Source organism: Ammodytes marinus, assembly GCF_949987685.1.
Source record: "Ammodytes marinus genome assembly, chromosome: 9".
Lineage (NCBI taxonomy): Eukaryota > Metazoa > Chordata > Actinopteri > Uranoscopiformes > Ammodytidae > Ammodytes > Ammodytes marinus.
Genome location: NC_137213.1, coordinates 26,120,523 through 26,141,993, shown reverse-complemented (window position 1 = coordinate 26,141,993; position 21,471 = coordinate 26,120,523). Strand labels below are relative to the sequence as shown.

Below are 21,471 nucleotides of genomic sequence, written 5' to 3'. Positions count from 1 at the left end.
TATTTAAATATAAAATAATAGGCAAATATATTTTAGAAATTGTCTGCATTCTTTTGTAGCAATAAAATAATAATGAATAATAAATTCATACTTAAAATGATGCTTATTGTAATTTAAATATAAAGTATGTATAAATATTCAAACACTAAAATAATGTAATGGTTAAATTCTAATTGTATACTAAAGACATTTAACTAAACATTAGTTTAGGGCAAATCATATTTGTGTATAAAGTACTCTTTAGCTAAAATTATGCTATTATAACAAATAAATCCACAGGTGAACACTTTTTTTTCAGATTTTTACTTTTTACATGAAACAAATTAATTTATAAAAGTCTGTGTAGGGGAAAACGTTAATAAAAATCATATTTATGTTTGAAGTAGGCTACATGCAAAGATTATATTATTATTACCTGTAAAATCCATAGATTGAGGTAAATTGGCAGATAAACATACAGGTGACCTGACCACATTTCTCTGTGGTGAACTACAATCGCATGCTGTCAAATGTAATCCCGTTCGCTTCGGTGTGCATTCTCGCGAGAACCCGTGGCTTCAAACCTCCCCATGAACCTTTGCGATTCCTCTTTCTAGCCGGCGCCTGAGAATGGGTACGTGTTTTCATGCTCGGGTCGGAGAGAGAATCCTTGTCCATCTGATGTTTTATCGAAGGAATATTCACTAAATGGTTTGCCATATTGTAGCTTAATGTTATTTAACTTGAGGCAGCTTGAAATGTGTCGCGTATGACCAGTTTAATATATATTTATTGAAAAAATTGAGAGTAGGATGTTGTGTTCCAAGATGGCTGCTGGTCTCATTGGCCGTGCAGTTGGCTTCTGCTGCTTGTAATTGCACTTTAAATGGCGCTGTTTGCCTTATGTCATATTTGATACGATTTAAATGGTTTCCGGCGTTGTGTATTTATCAAGTGAGATATGTTGGAGTAGTATTTAGATCTCAAACAGCGTTAGGGCTTACGGGGCATCGGTGTTAGCATTAGCTACCAGTATGGTGGTAGTAATGGCATGCTGCCTTTTCTGAAACACTTATGGGATCAATACCATTAATATAACTGGTTTAATATGCTAGAAAGATGAATATGGATTCAGTTATCTTAAATGTATTGAAATAGTGAGGCTAAACAAGGTGTATGTCGGACAATTGTGGTACACGCTTGCTCCTACAGGCCACAGCATGAGTTAAGACCTCCAATGTTAAAACTGAGCTTTCAGTCTTGCAGCGACTGTCATTTTGCGTTTGTAATATCATTGATTGATAGAAGGCATGCATAATCTGAAATCCAATTAAGCAAATGTTTGTTATGTTTAGCAATTGTACGAAATACAGGGTATGTTCAGGTACTAATCTTGAGTACAACACCTTGAAAATGTCCAAAAATGCTTCTAAAACTTGTTTGGATAACCTGTTAGTTGCTTTTAGTTCAGTTTCTCAACCGTGTACTGATCACCATGTAACAACCAACATGAAACCATAGGCTTATTGAATGTTAACCTCTTTTATTTTGCAAGTAAAAGAGAAGAGGGACGTTTGTATCTTATTTTTTAAATGCCAATATGGAAGGGAAATGGGTAGTACATTTTATCTGTAGTCCTTAAACCAAATTGTGTTGTCTTAAACATAGCTGTAAGTTTCAACATGATAGAAAAGTTTAACACTGATTTGCCACAATTAGATGTGAAGGTTGAATTGCTTGAGTGACATGATGAAACTTTAAAGCGGAATCCGAAAATAAATTTGCGGAAACTACCTTGGAGAACTGATTGCTCAAGCATCAACAGAGTAATATGTAATGGAAGTCCTTGTTTGTTGTCCACTTTTCTAACTCTCCTTTCTTCAACTATTCAGGTATCTCAAGGGATAACTGGCATAAACGCCGCAAGACTGGCGGTAAACGCAAGCCATACCACAAGAAAAGGAAGTATGAGCTTGGACGCCCTCCAGCAAACACAAAGGTAAATGAATCTAGTCATTACCTACCTGAAATGGACCTGATGTAACTTAAAGTGTGGGTGATGAAAACACGACCTTAGGTATTTCTTTTTTTGCGCTGTTTTGGTTCAAATCATAGGATTTACCAATGTTAGGACTTGTCATAGTTACTCTGACACACTTCATAGACCTCCTGAATGCAATCTTAAGTTAACCTGAATCTGTCATACCAAGTGTATTAATGTTTAAATTTATCATGTATATCCTCAGATCGGACCCCGTCGCATCCACACGGTGAGGACCCGTGGTGGTAACAAGAAGTACCGTGCTCTCAGGGTTGACGTTGGCAACTTCTCATGGGGCTCTGAGTGTAAGTATATTTTAAATGGAATCTACTGATCCTCGTTTGACAGTGCACACACATGCCTTTCCATGAAGATAACTTTGTCCAGTTCTGCTACTGAATGAAAGTGATGATAATCGTGACTCTGAGAAATATTGATGTGTGTATTAAAATGTTTTTAGCTGGTTAATGAAAAAGCAGAGGGCTGATTTTGCTTTTGCTCATGACGACAATTTTGTGTACACAGGCTGCACAAGGAAGTCCAGGATCATCGATGTGGTCTACAATGCCTCCAACAACGAGCTGGTCCGAACCAAAACCCTGGTGAAGAACTGCATCGTGCTCATCGACAGCCTTCCCTACAGGCAGTGGTATGAGGCTCACTACGCCACTCCTTTGGGACGCAAGAAGGGAGCCAAGCTGGTACGTAGTGAAATTACAAGCGTCAAATCTAACTTTCTTTCTTTTTCGGACAGTGATGATATAGCATGACATTAAGTGTTGGTGTAGAATAGATTGTGTGGATTTGTCATTAAAGGGCTGAATGTCTTGGGTGAAAATGTGCAGATGCATTTGAGCTTCATCTTTTTTGTTTTGCCCTGGGATCCACACACATGTGGTATTTCCTCTAAATAAAAGAGCTGAATGCTCACAATAACTTTTACTTACTTGTAATTTTCCATGTTGCTGATCTGCAAGTGTGGAAAAAGGGGTATAATTCAAATCAGTCCAACTGAATTACTGGTAGATTAACTTTGTTGTGTGACGGTTACAACTGGCATCTCAAGATTTAACATTAAAAGGCATTTCCCTTTCACAGTAAGTGTCTTGATTTGGTACATGTCTTTCCATGAAGATAACTTTGTCCAGTTCTGCTACTGAATGAAAGTGACGATAATCGTGACTCTGAGAAAGACCTGCTACCTACTCCGACATCTTGGCATTGTTATTTATAAGGGCAAGGATTTGTGTCAGTGCTTTTTCTTGTATATAATAAGAATTCTTCAATTACTTCGGCAATATTAACTTTTTATTTCCATGCCGAAAAGCCCCCTTGAATGTAATGCTTCTAATTCAGTTGATGTTGCGAAGAAGTTGAAGTATGAACATTTACCCAGAAAGCGTTTCATGTCAATCTAATGAGCTTTCCTCTTCTCCAGACGCCCGAGGAGGAAGACGTTATCAACAAGAAGAGGTCAAAGAGGACCCAGAAGAAGTACGATGAGCGTAAAAAGACCGCCAAGATCAGCACCCTCATAGAGGAGCAGTTCACACAGGGAAAACTGCTCGGTGAGTCCACAAATTGCACTGTTGTGCTTGTCACAAGTCTTATATTATCTGTGACAAGGTTATTTCAATATATCTGTATTTAAATGAGATTTGAAATGCCATATTATAGTTATAGGGAGATAGAAATGTAATCCTCCGAGATGACTCGTCCAGTGTGGGAATCAGTCAGACTTTATTAGATTAAAGTTTGTACAAGCAGTGTAAATCAGTCTGGAAAAACGATGTAATTTATTTACTTTGACAAAATAGACAACGTTAGAACCAGTCTGATTTGGTACATGTCTTTCCATGAAGATAACTTTGTCCAGTTCTGCTACTGAATGAAAGTGACGATAATCGTGACTCTGAGAAAGACCTGTTACCTACAATGACATCTGTTGCAGTGTTAATTCATCCAGACAAATAGCTGAATTTTGCTAATCTGTGGGGTAGAAGTTAACTTCTAGCCCTCACCCCTTTTTTCTTTATAATGCATACCTCCTGAGATGCCCCTCAGCACGGCCAACTGTTGATGTAGTGAAGACAAGTCCTCACACACCAGCAAGTTTTAATAGGCGGTAGTGTATGGTTAAAAGCTCTGCCTGTAAAAAAAAAATAATAATTATCTAATCTGACACCAAAACTAACTAAACATCTCTGCAGCCTCCAAACTGACCTTTACCTAGATTATTTGATTTAATCACTTATGTCTGTATTGTTTAAGACTGTTTTTCCAACTCCTTGACTAACCCCACCTCTCCCTGCAGCTTGCATTGCCTCCAGACCCGGCCAGTGCGGCAGGGTGGACGGCTACGTCCTGGAAGGCAAGGAGCTCGAGTTCTACCTGAGGAAGATCAAGGCCAAGAAAGGCAAATAGATGTACAGCTGTTTGATACGTCAATAAAATCCAAACCACCCAAAACTGTCTCTGCTCTCACTGCTTTTCTCTTCCTCAGTTTATTGGTGATGTGAAACTGGATAAAATGGAAACTGTCTAAAGTGACTGGGCTATGTTAAGTTCAAACGGCAATATATAAACACTTTTATATTTAATGTTTTGATTACTGGTGATGGTGAATGAAGCAAAGGACACAATTGGTGCAATCTCTGGCTTTTATTCTGAAATTCAATAGATATTGAGAACTGGAGAGACCAGAAATGCGTAAAGTTAATGGTCTAGAAGATGACTACTGGTGCTGGTAAGACTTCAATGTGATGTGTAATGGTGCACCTCCACATTAGCATAATACTAGTACTTAAATATATGAAGTACTGCCCTCTGGGATAAAATATGATATTGCCAGTCTTAAGTGTCCATCCTAGTGAAGGAACTTTAAAATACATTCCTTTTTGTCTTGGTCACTTTTTAAGCCTTGGTATGAATGATTGCAAATGTGTACTGATAAGTTTGTGCAAGTATATAAATATCAAGCACAACCAAAATGCAAATTGGCATAAATCATATCTACTTTAAAATTAGCTGTTCAATGTAATGATACATTTTCCTTAAATGTATCGGACTAAAAGTTTAAAGGAGGATAACGTGAATACAAAAAAATCACAAACTGTAGAAGTCCTATAGTACCCATATTTGTTAAATTTGATGTAATAAGAAAGCTTATATTGTAGGCAATTTAAACAAAGTTAATTTATAAGATATTGCTATAACTACCAAAGTCCTTTAAATCATGTTCTGTGGAAACGTTATAAAAGGGTTTAAAACGTGTTAAAAAGAAGTTCGATACTTGCCTGCCAGAAGACAATCTATAGGTACAGGTCTACAGGACGATCCTTATAATGTAGCTCATCACCAGTGTGAGGCAGCAATGCATTGACAGTGATTAGTCTGCTCCATAGATAGTAAAAGAAACCTGAAGAAGTAGACGGGCAGTTAATCTGGGATCGACTGGTTAAACTATTTTGAGTGATGATACCTGTGATCGATTAGTTATGCCTACAGATCCCTGAAGGGGGAGCTCGGCGGAGTTCATTCTTCGCCACGCTGCCTCGTTCATTCATTTTCATGAGGCATCCAGCATGCAGCATGCTACCATCATGTTGGGTGATGATGCCATGCTGCTTCTTGTGAAACACTTCGGTGGAAAAATACAGTAAGTAATATTACTTGTCTAATTTACTAGTTAGGTGTATTGGGCTGGGCACCAGTTAGCTTACATTTATGTGTGTAGTGTGGTGTGGTGTGGCTAATTAAGTTATATATTGGACACGTGTGGTGCACGCTGGCTCCTACAGGCCACAGCATGAATACCTCTACAATGTTACAACTGAGTATTCTCTCTTGCAGCGACGGTATTTTTGCGGTTATAAGAGAATATAATTGATCGAAGGCATGCATCACTTATCCAATTAAGCAAATGTGTGCTTTCGGTTTTACAATAGTTCTAGATGTAGTTCGAAATATAGGGTATAAGCGGGTATTGGCTTAAAAACGTGAGTATTACGCATTTGAAATATATCTTAAACAATAGTATGTCTTAAAACGTTTTAGGATAATGTAATGTTACAGTTGCTTTCAATTCAGTTTCGCTCTTAAACATTTAGGCCTACTGATGATCATGTAACATAACCCACATTGAGCCATAGTCATGTTGAATGTAAGCCTAATTTATTTTGCAAGTAATTCAGGGACTTCTTTCGTATCTTAATTTTTTAGATGCCAATATGGATGTGAAATAGGCCTTACATTTTTATCTGAGTTGTCAAACCGAATTGTATTGTCTTTTAAAATAGCTGTTAATTTCACTATGGTTCGATTCCACTATTTATGTGAAGGTTGAATTGCTTGAGTGACATGATGAAACTTTTAAGCGGAATCCGAAAATAAATTTGCGGAAACTACCTTGGAGAACTGATTGCTCAAGCATCAACAGACCAATATGTAAAGTCCTTGTTTGTTTTCCACTGGTCTAACTCTCGTTTCTTCAACTATTCAGGTATCTCAAGGGATAACTGGCATAATCGCCGCAAGAATGGCGGTTAATGCAAGCCATACCACAAGAAAAGTATGAGCTTGGATGCCCTCCAGCAAACACAAAGGTAAATAAATCTGGTCGTTTCCTATCTGAAATAGACTTTATGTAACTTGTAGTGTGGGTGATGAAAACACGACCTTAGGTATCTCTTTTTTTGCTCCGTTTTGGTTCAAATCATAGGATTTACCAATGTTAGGACTTGTCATAGTTACTCTGACACACTTCATAGACCTCCTGAATGCAATCTAAACAGTTAAACTGAATCTGTCATACTAAATGTATTGTTTAAATTGATCATGTATTTCCTCAGATCGGACCCCGTCGCATCCACACGGTGAGGGCCAATGGCGGTAACAAGAAGTACCGTGCTCTGAGGATGTAGGCAACTTCTGATGTGGCTTTGAGTGTAAGTCTACTTCAAATTAAACCTACTAAGTCCTTTTTGATCTTAGACACACACAGGCCTTTCAATGAAGATAACTTTGTCCAGTTCTGCTACTGAATGAAAGTGATGATAATCGTGACTCTGAGAAAGACCTGTTTTATTATTATATTGACGTGTGTGTATAAATGGTTTAGTTAATGAATGAAATGGTAAAGGAGATTTTTCTTTTGCTCATGACATCAATTTTGTGTACACAGGCTGCACAAGGAAGTCCAGGATCAGGCAGTGGTATGAGGCTCACTGCGCCACTCCTTTGGGACACAAGAAGGGATCCAAGCTGGTATGTGGTGAAAATACAATGATGACCATAGGATGACATTTTTATCTGAGTTGTCTTTAAAATAGCTTTTTAATTTCACTATGATTCGATTCCACAATTTGTGTGAAGGTTGAATTGCTTGAGTGATATGATGAAACTTTAAAGCGGAATCCGAAAATAAATTTGCGGAAACTACCTTGGAGAACTGATTGCTCAAGCATCAACAAACCAATATGTAAAGTCCTTGTTTGTTGTCCAGTGGTCTAACTCTGTTTTCATTTATTCAGGTATCTTAAGGGATAGCTGGCATAAACGCAGCAAGAATGGCGGTAAATGCAAGCTTGGATGCCCTCCAGCAAACACAAAGGTAAATAAAACTAGTCATTATTACCTACCTGAAATGGACCTGATGTAACTTAAATTGTGGGTGATGAAAACATGACCTTAGGTATCTCTTTTTTTGCTCCGTTTTGGTTCAAATCATAGGATTTACCAATGTTAGGACTTGTCATAGTTACTCTGACACACTTCATAGACCTCCTGAATGCAATCTAAACAGTTAAACTGAATCTCTTTCACATTAACGTTTAAATATATCATGTATTTCCTCAGATCGGACCCCGTGGCGGTAACAAGAAGTACCGTGCTCTCAGGGTTGATGTTGGCAACTTCTCATGGGGCTCTGAGTGTAAGTCTATTTTAAATGAAAACCTACTAAGCCCCTTTTGATCTTAGACACACACGTCTTTCCATGAAGATAACTTTGTCCAGTTCTGCTACTGAATGAAAGTGATGATAATCGTGACTCTGAGAAAGACCTGTTTTACTATGTTGACATGTGTAATAGAAACATTTTAGTTGGTTAATGAAATGGTGAATAAATGAGGGTTTTTACTACTGCTCATGATGTTATTTTCATATACACAGGTTGCACAAGGAAGTCCAGGATCATCGATGTGTTCTACAATGCCTCCAACAACGAGCTGGTCAGAACCAAAACCCTGGTGAAGAACTGCATCGCTACGCCACTCCTTTGGGCCGCAAGAAGGGATCCAAGCTGGTATGTGGTGAAAATACAATGTCGACCATAGCATGACATTTAGATGTTGGATAAATGATGTGGAGCTGCCAGGTGGTAGCTGATAGGGTTGAAAGCCTTGGGTGAAAATGTGCTGTCAAATGTGAGAGCCCATCTTTTTTGTTTTGACCCCACGATCAACACAAATGTAGCATTTCCTCTAAATAAAAGCACTTAATGCTCGCAAGAACTTGCAAACAGTTGTTATAGGGAAATTGAGCAAATGTATTCCTCTGAGAGGACTCGTCCAGTGTGGGAATCAGTCAGACTTTATTTGATTAAAGTTTGTACATGTGTAAATCAGTCAGTGGATAAACGTTGTAATTTATTAACTTTTTGATAAAAAAAATTGGAACCAGCGTCTGATTTGGTACATGTCTTTCCATGAAGATAACTTTGTCCAGTTCTGCTACTGAATGAAAGTGATGATAATCGTGACTCTGAGAAAGACCTGTTACCTACAATGACATCTGCTGCAGTGTTAATTCATCGACCAATTAGCTGAATTTTGCTAGTCTAAGGGTTGTAGGTTAACTTCTACCACTCGCCCTTTGTTCTGTATAATATGTTCCTCCTGTGATGCTCTTCACATTTTTTAATACAATAGTCTGAAAAATCTATTTTACACCCAAATTAACTGAAGATCTCTGCAGCCTCCACACTGACCTTGACATGAGATTATTTGCCTGAATCACTTATTTTTGTTTTGTTTATTAAGAACGTTTTGTTTATTAAGAACGTTTTTTTCCAACTCCTTGACTAACCCCTCCTCTCTCCTGCAGCTTGCATTGCCTCCAGACCCGGCCAGTGCGGCAGGGTGGACGGCTACGTCCTGGAAGGCAAGGAGCTCGAGTTCTACCTGAGGAAGATCAAGGCCAAGAAAGGCAAATAGATGTACAGCTGTTTGATACGTCAATAAAATCCAAACCACCCAAAAATGTCTCTGCTCTCACTGATTTTATCTCTGTTTATTGTTTTTTTTTATCTTGGCCACATGGGTTATAAAAAACTGTCTAAAGTGACAAGGCAGTCTTAACAGCTGCATATAAATGCTTAGTATTTAATGTTTCGATTACTGGTGATGGTGAGCAAAGGACAAAATTGGTGCAATCTTTGCTTTTTAAATTAATAAATATAAATAGATTTAGTCTTGGTTTCATTTAGAGTATCTGTATGAAACATTGCAAATGTGTACTAATCAGTTAAGGTGCAAGTACATGCATAACAAGCACAATAATATATGTACAAATTACCATAAATGAATCGCATATCTACATAAACATTTTGCCTTCAAAGTTAGCTGTTCATTGTATTGTAATGATACAAATCCCTCAAATGTACCATATAGACTAAAAGTATAAAGGAGGATCAAATGTAAATACTCAAATAGCTAGCCTAGCTAAAACAGTCAGCTGCATAGTGCCATCTACTGGCAGACACACTTCTCTACACTGTTGTGATATCGATCTTTAAATAGTATTAGCTTCTGGGTGGCACTTTACTTTTTAAATGAACACATTCATTAAAATATATTGCTTAACATTTAAGCTTCCTGCTGAAGCTTATGTTCAGTGGTGGTGTGTGCATGAATTATCCTTTTAATATTTAAAGTATTTGCATTGGATGGTTTGTAAATTGACTAATTGTTTTTCATCTCTGTAAAATGTTGCATTTTTAGAACTTTTACATTAGTATACAACACAACACAAACTAGGACTGTTTAGTTAGTGTGTCATGGTTGTGGCTCAAAACACACTTGAACACAAAGTTGAAGACAAGACAGTCGGAGAAGAATAAAAGTTCCTTGAAATTCTTGGAGGGAAGGCGAAGAATCATCAAACCAGAATACAGGTAGGATAAAAAAAAGGTTGGAGAATTGAACTTCGGGGGAGTGGAGGTTGTAGACAATCTTGCAGGACAGGGGGGAAGAGACTGGAACTGGAATGTGTGAGAGATAGTATGGGACTGTTGTGTTGCTACTTTTAGTTATCCAGTGATGGAATGTTTCCATTGTACTCCTCTTACCGCATTGTATACAAATGACCAAGTCACTCTTTAGGTATAGGCTACATGTTGCTGAAAATACTCACAAAAACATACATCAATAGACCCACTGCATTTACATTGTACATCTAGGCCTATTTTTTTATTCTAAATAAGTGTTTTCCCAGTGTGGAAACTCATGAAAGGAAAGGACCTGAAAACATTTGACATATTTTAAAATATATTAAGTTATGAAGTAGGCAGGCTACACTTTTGTATATCATTGGATTACTATTACTCATACACTAAAACACTACAGCACCTTCGTATTATTTTAAGAATACGCTATGGGATTAATACAATTATTATTTTCTCTATTTATTTAACGATTGTTTGGTTTGTAAACATTCTGAAAATAATGAGAAACTCCCTAAGTGAAACCAAACTATAACCAAATTATAAAATAATGTTGTGTAAAGTAGGGAGACCAGGGACGGTTCGGTTGTAACACTTTTAGTAATTTTCCCAATAAATGAAAAAACATTTACACTGCTATAGTCAGTATATAGTTTGGCCTCATATTTGTCTTCTTTTGACAACAGGAACAATGTAAAAATGAGCATACAGAGAGTTTCATCACTGTAGCTTGATTCTGTTTTGAGAAATGCAACGTGTTACAACCGTCCCTTGTTACAACAGTCCCTGGTCTCCCCTACAATATTTTCCAACTAAATTTGAGAAGAACTAGAAACTGGCAGTAATAGATAAGGCATTCCATTATTTGTCCCTCAGCATGGAAATGTACACTGTCAATAGGCCTACGTATTAGCGTAGACCTATATTTTGTAGATTTTATGATTGGAAGGTGAAATTGTGATATGATGTATTTATTTTGTATTGTTTTATATTTACAGACTGCAGATGCAAATGAGCTACTATAACTCGGATGCAATTGCTTTTTAATCGTGCGCTGTCCCTGTTAAAATAAAAACTAAATAATGATATTGCACATTCAGTTCAGCATGACATCGACGGTGACATGACATCGACGGTTTACTGCGCATGGAGGTAAACAGATTTTTACAAATACATGTCCTTGGTTTTTATTCCACTGCTCAGTAGATGTAACGGTGCTTTTGAGTATGAATGTGAAATTATGAAACGTGGGGTTCATATTAGGTAAGAAACTGAGAAACTGGGGTAAAAGTCATGCCACGACATGGACACGTGATAAACCCCCCTGCTGTGATTGGTCGATGAAGGCGTTCGTCAATATATAGGACAAAGGTAGCGCGAGCTTGTGAGACAGTCTGTGTTAGCGTCGGATTGATACATACCGCAACAATGCTGATCAACAAGGTACGTTTCTGTCATTAGCGATAATTCACCAGCATATTTAGGTAGTTGGGTTTATGTAGAGACGGTCCTCTGCGCTGAACGACCCACATTTCTTTAGTTTTGCGGGTCAGACAAACAACAACAGCCTTGCCCCTGCTAACGTCAGCTAACCAACAACTGCGTTTGGGTTATGGTTTTTAGAAGTTAACCATATCAGTCAGTGTTCCCACTGTCTATGCTTAACAGACACGTTTCAGTGTGTTCCAGTGGTGTACTTTCATTTACTCAAATTCGAGTATTTCTGAAAAAGACTTTGCTAACCTTGTCGTCTTTGGAAAAACCCAGAAGGTCGATGATGGTGTTGTCGTGCATTTTTAATTTCTCCAGGGCAGGCCCCCCGTACTCCTGTTACCATAAACACAAATCAAGTTGTACCACTCCAAACAATACAACATAAACCAGAAATTACACCTCTTTTACTATGTGCACCCGTGCAATCCAATACAAAGTTCTAGGCTATATTACGCGATATGTGTTGTGTATGTTTTTGCATTTAGGTTATGGGCCGTGGTGGTGTTGGAATGTGTTGCATTATATTCTGAAGTTTTTCTGATATTCTGACAATCCTAATTTAAAGGTGCAGTGTTTAATATGACATCATCAAGAAAGTTCTACAAAGTTCTAGAATGCAACACTCCCTGGGTAACCCCACCCCTTTCGAATAATAACAGAAGCTACAGTGGCCTTCAAGGACAAGAACAATTCTAAATTTTAAACAATGCACCTGATGACATTCCAACAATGACACTTTCAAGATGGTGGCACTAGGCCTTGGTCCAAAATATGCAGAAATATGGACATATATGAGACCCTTTCTAAGGGAAAAAATAATAATTCAAAAAAAACATTTCAGCTATTATGCACTAAATTAAATGTACTCATGGATATTATAATTACTTTCTACAAAATCTGTTAGGAAATAAAACCCAAAATTCTACACACTGCAGGTTTAACTATTATTTATTAAAGCGGCCTCTCGGTTTATCAAACATCCTAGGGTGTTTATTTTTCCGGGAAATGAATGCTTAGCTGTGAACCAACTGTAGGAATAGCACACGCTGTGGGCCTTAAAACTATGTTACTAAATCAGTTAAGGTAATGGAGCTTTTCTTAATTTTTGCTGGTTTTTTTACCCCGTTGACAGGCGCTCAGGGCCGGTGTGCGGTCTGGGATCCGCCTGCAGTCCACTGCAGCCAATCATGCCGCATCTCCGGCGCCACAAACCGGATTCTCGTTTGGTAAGACGAATGTAGAATCTCAACGTGATTTCAAAAGTTTACGGTCACATTTTTTAATATCTGCCTGCCCCAAGAACGCTAACTTAACTTCTAACCAAAATCCATCCAATTTCGTTGTACATGTACAATGACAATAAACACTGTTCTGTTCCAAAATATTGGTCACTGTCATTTTTCCTGTAGTCCATGAAGTAAAAGACGAAATGGTTATCTGAAATAAAAAAAAATTAAATACCTTGTGTAGAGAGAAATCCCCCATATGTATTCATTTAATACTACTTTTTACTGTAATTTCTTCTGGTTCTTCTTATACCACAGAGATGACGGATCAGCAAAAGGAGTTCCAGGACCTGGCGAGAAAGTTTGCACGTGAAGAGATCGTCCCTGTTGCAGCCGCTTATGACAGGAGTGGTGAAGTGAGTATAGCCCAAAGTTTATGCACATGTGTGTGTATATTTAAGATTCAATAGCACTAAAATAGTATTGAGATTAAGGTTGCAGATTTTATCATACCAAATATCCATTTGTTAATGACTGTGTGTGCACATGCCCCTATCAACCATTTTTTAAATTCTTTATTCTTTAAAAAAAAAAGAGTACATTTTAAAGTCATGTCATTTTTGCAGTATCCTGTCCCCATCATCAAGAAGGCATGGGAGCTTGGTCTGATGAACGGTCACATTCCACAAGAATATGGTATGTTATTACTTATTTTTCTGATTATTGACCATTTTAAAAGAACTTATTATATTTTAACATTACATTATACAGAGGTCAACTTTTGTATTTCACCCATTTTGATTGTATAGTATGGCTTAAACATGAGCCACATATAAAATTGAAATGATTGTTGAAACCCTGTTATGTTTGTCCCTTTGTGTTCAGGTGGAATGGGCTTGAGTATCTTTGACAACTGCCTCATCACAGAAGAGTTGGCCTATGGCTGCACAGGAGTGCAGACTGCTATTGAAGCAAACTCTCTGGGAGTAAGTTAGTATTCAGTTTATTAGGGCTGCTAGTGAATATCTAGGCCTTCAGCAGTTTAAAAAAAATATACTCATCGCTATCCACTTCTGAGACTTGAATATCTGAACTATCTGCATTGTTTGATATTTCTTGAATTTGGTGGGGGGGGGGGGGCATTTTGTTTAGTTTTCTTTGGACCCACTTTTTGTGACAAGAAGGAGGCCATTACTCCAAGCGCTTCTTGTATTTTTTTTAAATGCATCCACACATGTTACAGTATACTTTAGGATAAAATAAGGATAAAGTTTTTCTTCAGTCCAAGATTTCATATCAGTCCTAACAATGATTGATAACAGTTGTCATGCAGTTAGAATTAACTTTTGTTTCTCCCACACAGCAAATGCCTGTTATTATAGCCGGCAGTGATGCACAGAAGAAGAAATACTTGGGAAGGATGGCTGAGGAGCCTCTTATGTGTGTAAGTATTTCATTTTAGAAAATTAAATATTCAAACGACTACCCTTGGGCATCCAGGGAGTCATTTCAAATGTTTAAGCAATATCACATGTTGTCGCTCTATATCGGTCGTAGGTACGAAGCCAAACATTGTCTGTGTACTCTCTACTGCTTCATTTTGAAGGGAGCAAAGTAACCCAGAAGTACTGTATCATATATATTACTTAAATTATGAATGCTGACGCCAGCAAAAAGAGTAAAATATAAAATAATTTACTGCTCTATCTGGCGTAGGGTTTAAACAATAGCCCCTTTTACACAGAGATTGCGGCATATTGACGGAACAACATCACTCCAATATGCCGGCTTTGCTTGCTTCTGTGTTATTTACACAGAACCAAGCAACGCCGGCCTGCTGGCGCATCAGTAGCCCCTTTTACACAGCGTTCCGGAATGAAAGAGGTGCTTGTAAACAGCGTCAGGTGTGACGTAAACATTTAGCGCTGCGGCGGTCAGCTGCTTTACAACAACAACACTGGCTGGTGAATTGAGAGCAGAAGTGCTGGAGCTTGCAGTAAGAGGGCCGTATTTTACTGTCCCCACGATGTGCCGGTTGATCTCGCTACCCGCTGAGTCCAACATCACTGGGACTGTTAACCAAACTGACAAAATCAATCCGCTTCACCTGTGTGTGTGTTTGTGTGACAGGTTGGCTGTGAGCGAGTCTCTTTGTGAGGGCAGAGATCTGCCAATCAGACGTACACATACACACACACACAGTGTGTGTGAAGTCACGTTACTGTAGACAGAAATAAAGTGTGGATATACGCTCAGACTTAGGATAATAATAGCGGCGGCGATCCGGTCGCAGCCTAGCTTAGCCTAGCCTAGCTTTCCCATTGTACAACTTCCCCCGGGCAGAAATAGACTCATAAACTCTGCCAAATGAAGCGCGGGGGTTTGGATTGAGCAGCGGACTTTATGACCAGCTAGATTATACGCCGTTCCTTTTTGTTTGGTGATTTTTACGAGACATCAGGCCGCCGTGATTAATGTTAAACACACGTCCTTCAACTGCTAACATGGTCGCATGTTTAGAACGTAGGCTATGGAACGTCAAACGCCCCCCTGTTCCGCAACAACAAGCTGTCCGCATTTATACAGAGAGGCGGAACTGATTGTGTCGGCAATCTTACTACCCCCCCGAGGTAGTAAAATTCCCGGAACAATCTCTCGCACCTTTCTTCCCTCGTTCCGCAATGGTCGCATTTATACAGCAGGGCGGAGGGCCGAAATTCCGGCATATTCCCGGCTTTCACTGGCTGTGTAAAAGGGGCTAATGTTAACCAGTGTGTGTTTTGTTTTTGACAGGCGTACTGTGTGACAGAACCTGGGGCGGGCTCTGATGTGGCCGGGCTCAGGACCAAGGCTGTGAAGATGGGCGATGAGTATGTTGTTAACGGACAGAAGATGTGGATCACCAATGGTGGGAAAGCTAACTGGTGTGTACTCACTACTTCCACTCCTATTGTTTTGCACGAAGAACACACAGACACAGACAGTTGGCTGCTAATGTTGATTCAACTTTATGATCATTTTGGAGGCTGCAGTTGTTGACGCCATTGAATGTCTCTCAAACAGATGAAGCAAAACTAAACATAACTTCTCATGTAGGGAGGATTTATAACAGGGCTGTATATTAGTATTAGCTAGGTGCACCTAATGACCCATAGCACTGACTGTAGGTAAATATATTCTTAAAGGTAAATGATTAAAAACACATTTGCCTTTTTGTTCTGAAGGTCATTTGATCATTTATACATTTGTTTTATTCCTAGGTACTTCCTCCTTGCCCGCACTAACCTAGATCCTAAATGTTCATCCGGCAAGGCCTTTACTGGCTTCATTGTCGACGCTGACACTCCCGGAATTCAAATAGGCAGGAAGGTAAGATAAGGCTCAGTTGCTCATTTTCTGGATGAACTAGTTTAGTAGTATGATCCTTCTTTGTCTTGGAGGTTAGATAAACATTGCATCAGAGGTGTTAATCCAATATGCAAGAGGAGCTGAGAGCAGTTATGAGAAATGTGTCCTGAGTTTTCAGTAAAGGAATATCTGTTGTGGAAGCCAATTTTATATTGATTAGTTTAATTCTGCTCTTGTCTCTACATTCATTATTTGATCATTGCATGAAGTGTATTCCCTCTCCTGTTAACTACTGATGTATCCTGTCTGGACATTCTATTGTAATTAAATCAGTCTGATGGGGAGCTTACACCCTTATTAATAAAAGGGAAACATTTGCTATCCAGCCAGGATGGTCCCATACTCTACCTAGAATGTGCAGTAAGGACACCACAATATAACATGTCCTTGTCCTTTTGTTTGTGCTTGTAGGAGCTGAACATGGGCCAGAGGTGTTCTGACACCAGAGGCATCACCTTTGAGGATGTCAGGATCCCCAAGGAGAACGTCCTGATCGGAGAGGGATCCGGCTTCAAAATTGCCATGGGCGCCTTTGACAACACAAGGCCCCCAGTAAGTCCTCTAACTTCTAGCTGAATTTCACTAGACAACATCTCATGTGTGACTGCTATAGAAATGGCTATATTCCCCCCCCCCCCTTGTTATTTAGAAATAATTAAAAAAATATATATTTGTTAAGTTCAAACCATTAAAATGAATCAGAAGTACAAAAATACAAGTACAAAAAATGAGATGTTTAGGGCCTCAGCATAGTCAGAAGCGCATGTGTTTAAAAGAAAGTATGATTTAGGTGTCATCTACACATACTTTTAAACCAGTTTCTGACCAAAATCTGATATTCAATTGCTACAACCACCACACCATTGTACGCTTTTACATATTGTAAATAAAAGAGCAATGTGTAATTGTATTTGTGTGTATGATGTTTACTAATGTAATAAATGCATTCCAGGTGGCAGCAGGAGCAACAGGCCTGGCACAGAGGGCACTGGATGAAGCTACCAATTACGCACTGGAGAGGAAGACCTTTGGCGTAGCTATTGCTCAGGTTTGTTCGCCCTCATTGCATCACAGGCTTTAACAGCTGATTTAACACATTTTGATTAAAGGTGCAGTCTGCCATTCTGGAGAACACTTTTCTTTAAAAAACTGTGAATATCTCAAATTGATCCACTACCTGTACATACTGTGTGCGCTGAGAAAATAAAATCCAGTGTGAATACTCAGTGTAGGCTATGTAAACTGGTATATAAACAAAGGGTATGAAAAAAAAAAAGGGGGGTCCACCATAGCTAGCAATCTGCCCGTTTACAGAGCCTAGACTATGAACACCAGATTTCTTTTTAGCTCACACACAGTATGGACAGCTAGCGGATCGTGAGTTGATATTCACTGATTTTGACAACAAGCATTCTCCAGAATTGCTGTCTCCACCTTTTTTAACAGAGATTTTTTTTATATATTTTTTTTATCGAAAACTTTCATTACTCCAGCTATCATGATATCTCACACCCAGCAGACATCTCAGCTGTACAGTGTTATTATGAGTGCAGGATTAACAAACCCCTTCCCTCTCCAGCACCAAGCCGTGGCCTTCCTCTTGGCTGAGATGGCCATGAAGGTGGAGCTGGCCCGCATGGCGTACCAGAGGTCGGCCTGGGAGGTGGACCAGGGCCGCAGGAACACGTACTACGCCTCCATCGCTAAGGCCTTCGCTGGAGACATCGCCAACCAGGTGGCCTCTGACGCCGTGCAGGTGTTTGGAGGCAACGGCTTCAACAGCGACTACCCCGTGGAGAAGCTCATGAGAGATGCCAAGATCTACCAGGTGGGTGGTGGTGGTGGTGGTGATAGAAGATGATTTTTTTTTTTGTCCTTTAAAACTGCTCCATCTTTTTTTCACTATTACAATGATGTGTATATGGTTGTATGTGCTTTCAATATCCTCTGCTGTACAGTTTTTAAAGGTGCTGTACAAATGAAGTTATTATTTTATTGTGCACCTAGTCGATGCTAACAGAGGTATTTGTCAATACAACATTTTCTTATTGTTATTTTTTTTTTTCAATTTTCCTTTGTAGATCTACGAGGGCACAGCTCAAATTCAAAGACTCATTATTTCCCGAGAACACCTGGGAAGATACAAGAAGTGAACTCGATGACGCCCGACATGTCTCCAAATGTATATTGTTCGAACTTTTCTAATGTGTTTCTGGAAATTATTACCACAACTTAAGCTCAGGATATAAAGTAGTTGTGAAATGCTTGCCTTAATAGCACTTCATCCGGCCTTGCTTTTTCGTTCTGTGCATTTATTTGTATTAGTTTAATATAACTTAATATAAATAAGTTCATCATAAATATTTGATGAGATAAGAACAAACGCTCACTATTATGTGAGGCTTTACACTTTAAAACTCAAAAACAGTATGATTTGTATATCATTTTTCAGATTGCCAGTTAAATCAAAGATGATTGTAAGTGTTCACTATCTTGTATACGTTTCTTTTTTAACAACAGTCTGAAAATTGATTTCTCACTGATATAGCAAATCGTGTCCTTAATAATCGCTGTTACTTCTGTAGTCATCATACCAAATGTCCAATCAGCATATATTGGACATGCAGTATAGGCAGCCACTGTAACAATCCCCTTTTGACAATGCTCAATAAATTATAGTGAATTAATCTGAAGTTTTGAGTCTGTATATCATCCATTTTATTAAATTATTCCACTCAAAGTGGGACTGATCTTGGTTTTGTCTTTCTTTTTAGTGGACACAGTTTTTGTATACATTTAGTTGAATGACTTCAGAGGAGAGTTCTGGAAACATACACCAAAGATTTAACATGGTATTATATTAATATTGGGAATGATACTATGAAGATATGCTTTACTGTATCGAAGTGTAGCCAATTGTGTGTCTCCTTAATGGTATTGATGAAATACTTTTTGTTAAAGGTGCTGTAAGCAGAATGGTCAGTTTAGCTAACTTCCTGTCAGTTACTGCAGCTAGCAGTCCCCTCGCTCGTCCCTACGTCACCACATTAATGCACTGCGGTCTTCAAGCAGCGAGTTATCTAGCATCATCTCAGATCCATAGGTGTGATAAAAACATGATAACCATCAAAACAGACATTGGGAAGGATTTTTACCTGCTCCGCCATTGTAGGCGCATAAACATTCACCCATCTGTCGCTCTGGCGTGCATCGGCAGTGAGACCATGGGTGAGAGGGGTGTCGGTTTGTAGCGTTCTCTCTTGTGGTTGGATATTAATTTCGGGATCCCCCGAAAAGTTTATTAGCCGATTACATGTAGAGCAGCTGACTTAGAAATCGGCTTTATGAAACACGCACATTATGAAAGTTTGAATAAAGAGCGATTTAACACTTATATTAACATGAATACACCGCTTACTTCACCTTTAATCAAATAATGTTCTTTAATTTCAAATATATAAAATCTAGTTGACTGTTAGAGTACTTTATTGTAAGGAAAATTTCAGTGTTGCAGCACTTCTTTCTTTTTTTAGGTTAATTTAAACACTGGATATTTGCTAATATAGTGCATCTCCTACAAGCTCAAACAAAGCAACCATTTAATTTCTTTTTAAATTATCACGTTATAATATAGTACTGTTGTGTGCATTCTTTGTTTTCTTTCTTTTAGCTCCTCCTTCTCTTTCACACAGGCCACGCCCCCTCCAATTGTCCTTTAATGTCCCACTTTAGGCCTACCCATATAGTCTGTGTTCCTCCTACCCCACCCATGTTTTACCCTAGTCCTCCCCTAGTCCGTCCCCTGCCGACCGTGTCCAACGCTGACGAGTCAGCGTACAGGGAGGAAGTCCAGAGGCTCACAGCCTGGTGTTCAGCTAATAACCTTTTGCTGATCACCAGCAAAACCAAGGAGATGTTGTTCGACTGGAGCAGGACGAGAGGTGACCTCGCCCCACTGCAGATAGATGGGGTCGGCGTGGAGAGGGTCTCCTCCTTTAAGTTTCTGGGGGTGCAGGTCAGTAAGGACCTAACCTGGCACACCAACACAGCTGCGGTGGTCGGTAAGGCTCAGCAGAGGCTTTATTTTCTATGACTGCTGAGGAAATGCCAGGTGGAGACAAAGCTGCTGCAGACCTTCTACCACTCTGTCGTTGAAAGCGTACTTGTGTATGGTGACATAGATGGTGTAAGCGGATTACTCCTTACCCAATCTGGTCCAACCCACCACCCACGTCCCTCCCTCTCCCTCCCTATACAGGCTATATTCCTCCTACACCACCGATGTCCAACTCTGGTCCTCCTACAACCTCCATGTCTAACGGTCTTCCTCACTCCCCCCTTATGTCCAACCAAACTAGCTCTCCCCAAATAGTATATGGTCGTCACCCACAACCCATGCCAAGCTGTTGTCCGCACACCAACCCAAGTGTCCCACCATAGCCCTCCCGTTCCATTCTACGGTCCTCCTCTTCCACCTAATTTTAATGCTAGGCCTCCGTCCCCGCCCCGGAACAGCAACCCAAATCGAAGAATTGCTTTCAGGTGCGCGTTTAGTCGTAGTAATTCTGGATACTGCGCCATAGACATCAAATCATAATGCCAGATCCAAATAATTGTAAAAACAGCAAACAGAAGGTCTTAGTTCATCCAGGGGCATGGATACTCCTTAAAGGTGGAGTCAGCGATTCTAATCCAAAACACTTTTCATCAAAATCTGTGAATATCACCTCACCGTCCGCTACCTGTCCGTACTTAATGTGCAATGAAAAAAGCTGGGTGTTTAGACACAGCCCAGGCTCCATAAACAGGCATGTAAACAAAGGGAATCGGACTAAGACCGTCAACACTTCTCCAACCAATCAGCTTCAAGCAGCGTTAGTGACATTAGTGACAACAATCCTATTGGACAGGTATTTAGTGACGACTGGTGTTGCTATGGCAAGACGCGTTCAAATATCAACAAGCGTTCTCTGGAATTCCTGACTCCACCTTTAATCAGGGATGATATTTACACCTTCTTTGGGTTTTCCCCGGGTGCTCCGGTTTCCTCCCACGATCCAACATATAAAAAATTTGGTTTTGCAATAAATAGATACAATTCA

At 39.3% G+C, this 21,471-nt stretch overlaps 3 protein-coding genes across 3 annotated transcripts; all 3 read left to right on the top strand.

Moving 5' to 3' along the window:
• The first annotated feature begins 574 nt into the window (after positions 1-574).
• LOC307255136 (small ribosomal subunit protein eS8) lies at positions 575-4,489 on the top strand. Its single transcript, XM_080033767.1, has 6 exons — positions 575-613; positions 1,872-1,978; positions 2,226-2,325; positions 2,546-2,721; positions 3,459-3,588; positions 4,335-4,489. The coding sequence occupies exons 1-6, from the start codon at positions 610-612 to the stop codon at positions 4,442-4,444; spliced, it is 627 nt and encodes a 208-aa protein (XP_079889893.1). The 5' UTR covers positions 575-609; the 3' UTR covers positions 4,445-4,489.
• Positions 4,490-5,543: 1,054 nt separating this feature from the next.
• On the top strand, positions 5,544-9,268 carry LOC307255442 (small ribosomal subunit protein eS8-like). The gene is made up of 6 exons (XM_080034124.1): positions 5,544-5,678; positions 6,522-6,624; positions 6,871-6,894; positions 7,877-7,952; positions 8,192-8,344; positions 9,125-9,268. Exons 2-6 carry the CDS (start codon positions 6,568-6,570, stop codon positions 9,232-9,234), a joined length of 420 nt encoding a protein of 139 aa, XP_079890250.1. The 5' UTR covers positions 5,544-5,678; positions 6,522-6,567; the 3' UTR covers positions 9,235-9,268.
• Positions 9,269-11,588: 2,320 nt separating this feature from the next.
• Positions 11,589-19,124, top strand: acadm (acyl-CoA dehydrogenase medium chain). Its single transcript, XM_080034617.1, has 12 exons — positions 11,589-11,684; positions 12,868-12,961; positions 13,280-13,377; positions 13,588-13,657; positions 13,847-13,947; positions 14,325-14,405; positions 15,755-15,885; positions 16,222-16,330; positions 16,781-16,921; positions 17,322-17,417; positions 17,949-18,197; positions 18,451-19,124. Exons 1-12 carry the CDS (start codon positions 11,670-11,672, stop codon positions 18,520-18,522), a joined length of 1,257 nt encoding a protein of 418 aa, XP_079890743.1. The 5' UTR covers positions 11,589-11,669; the 3' UTR covers positions 18,523-19,124.
• The last annotated feature ends 2,347 nt before the right edge of the window (positions 19,125-21,471 follow it).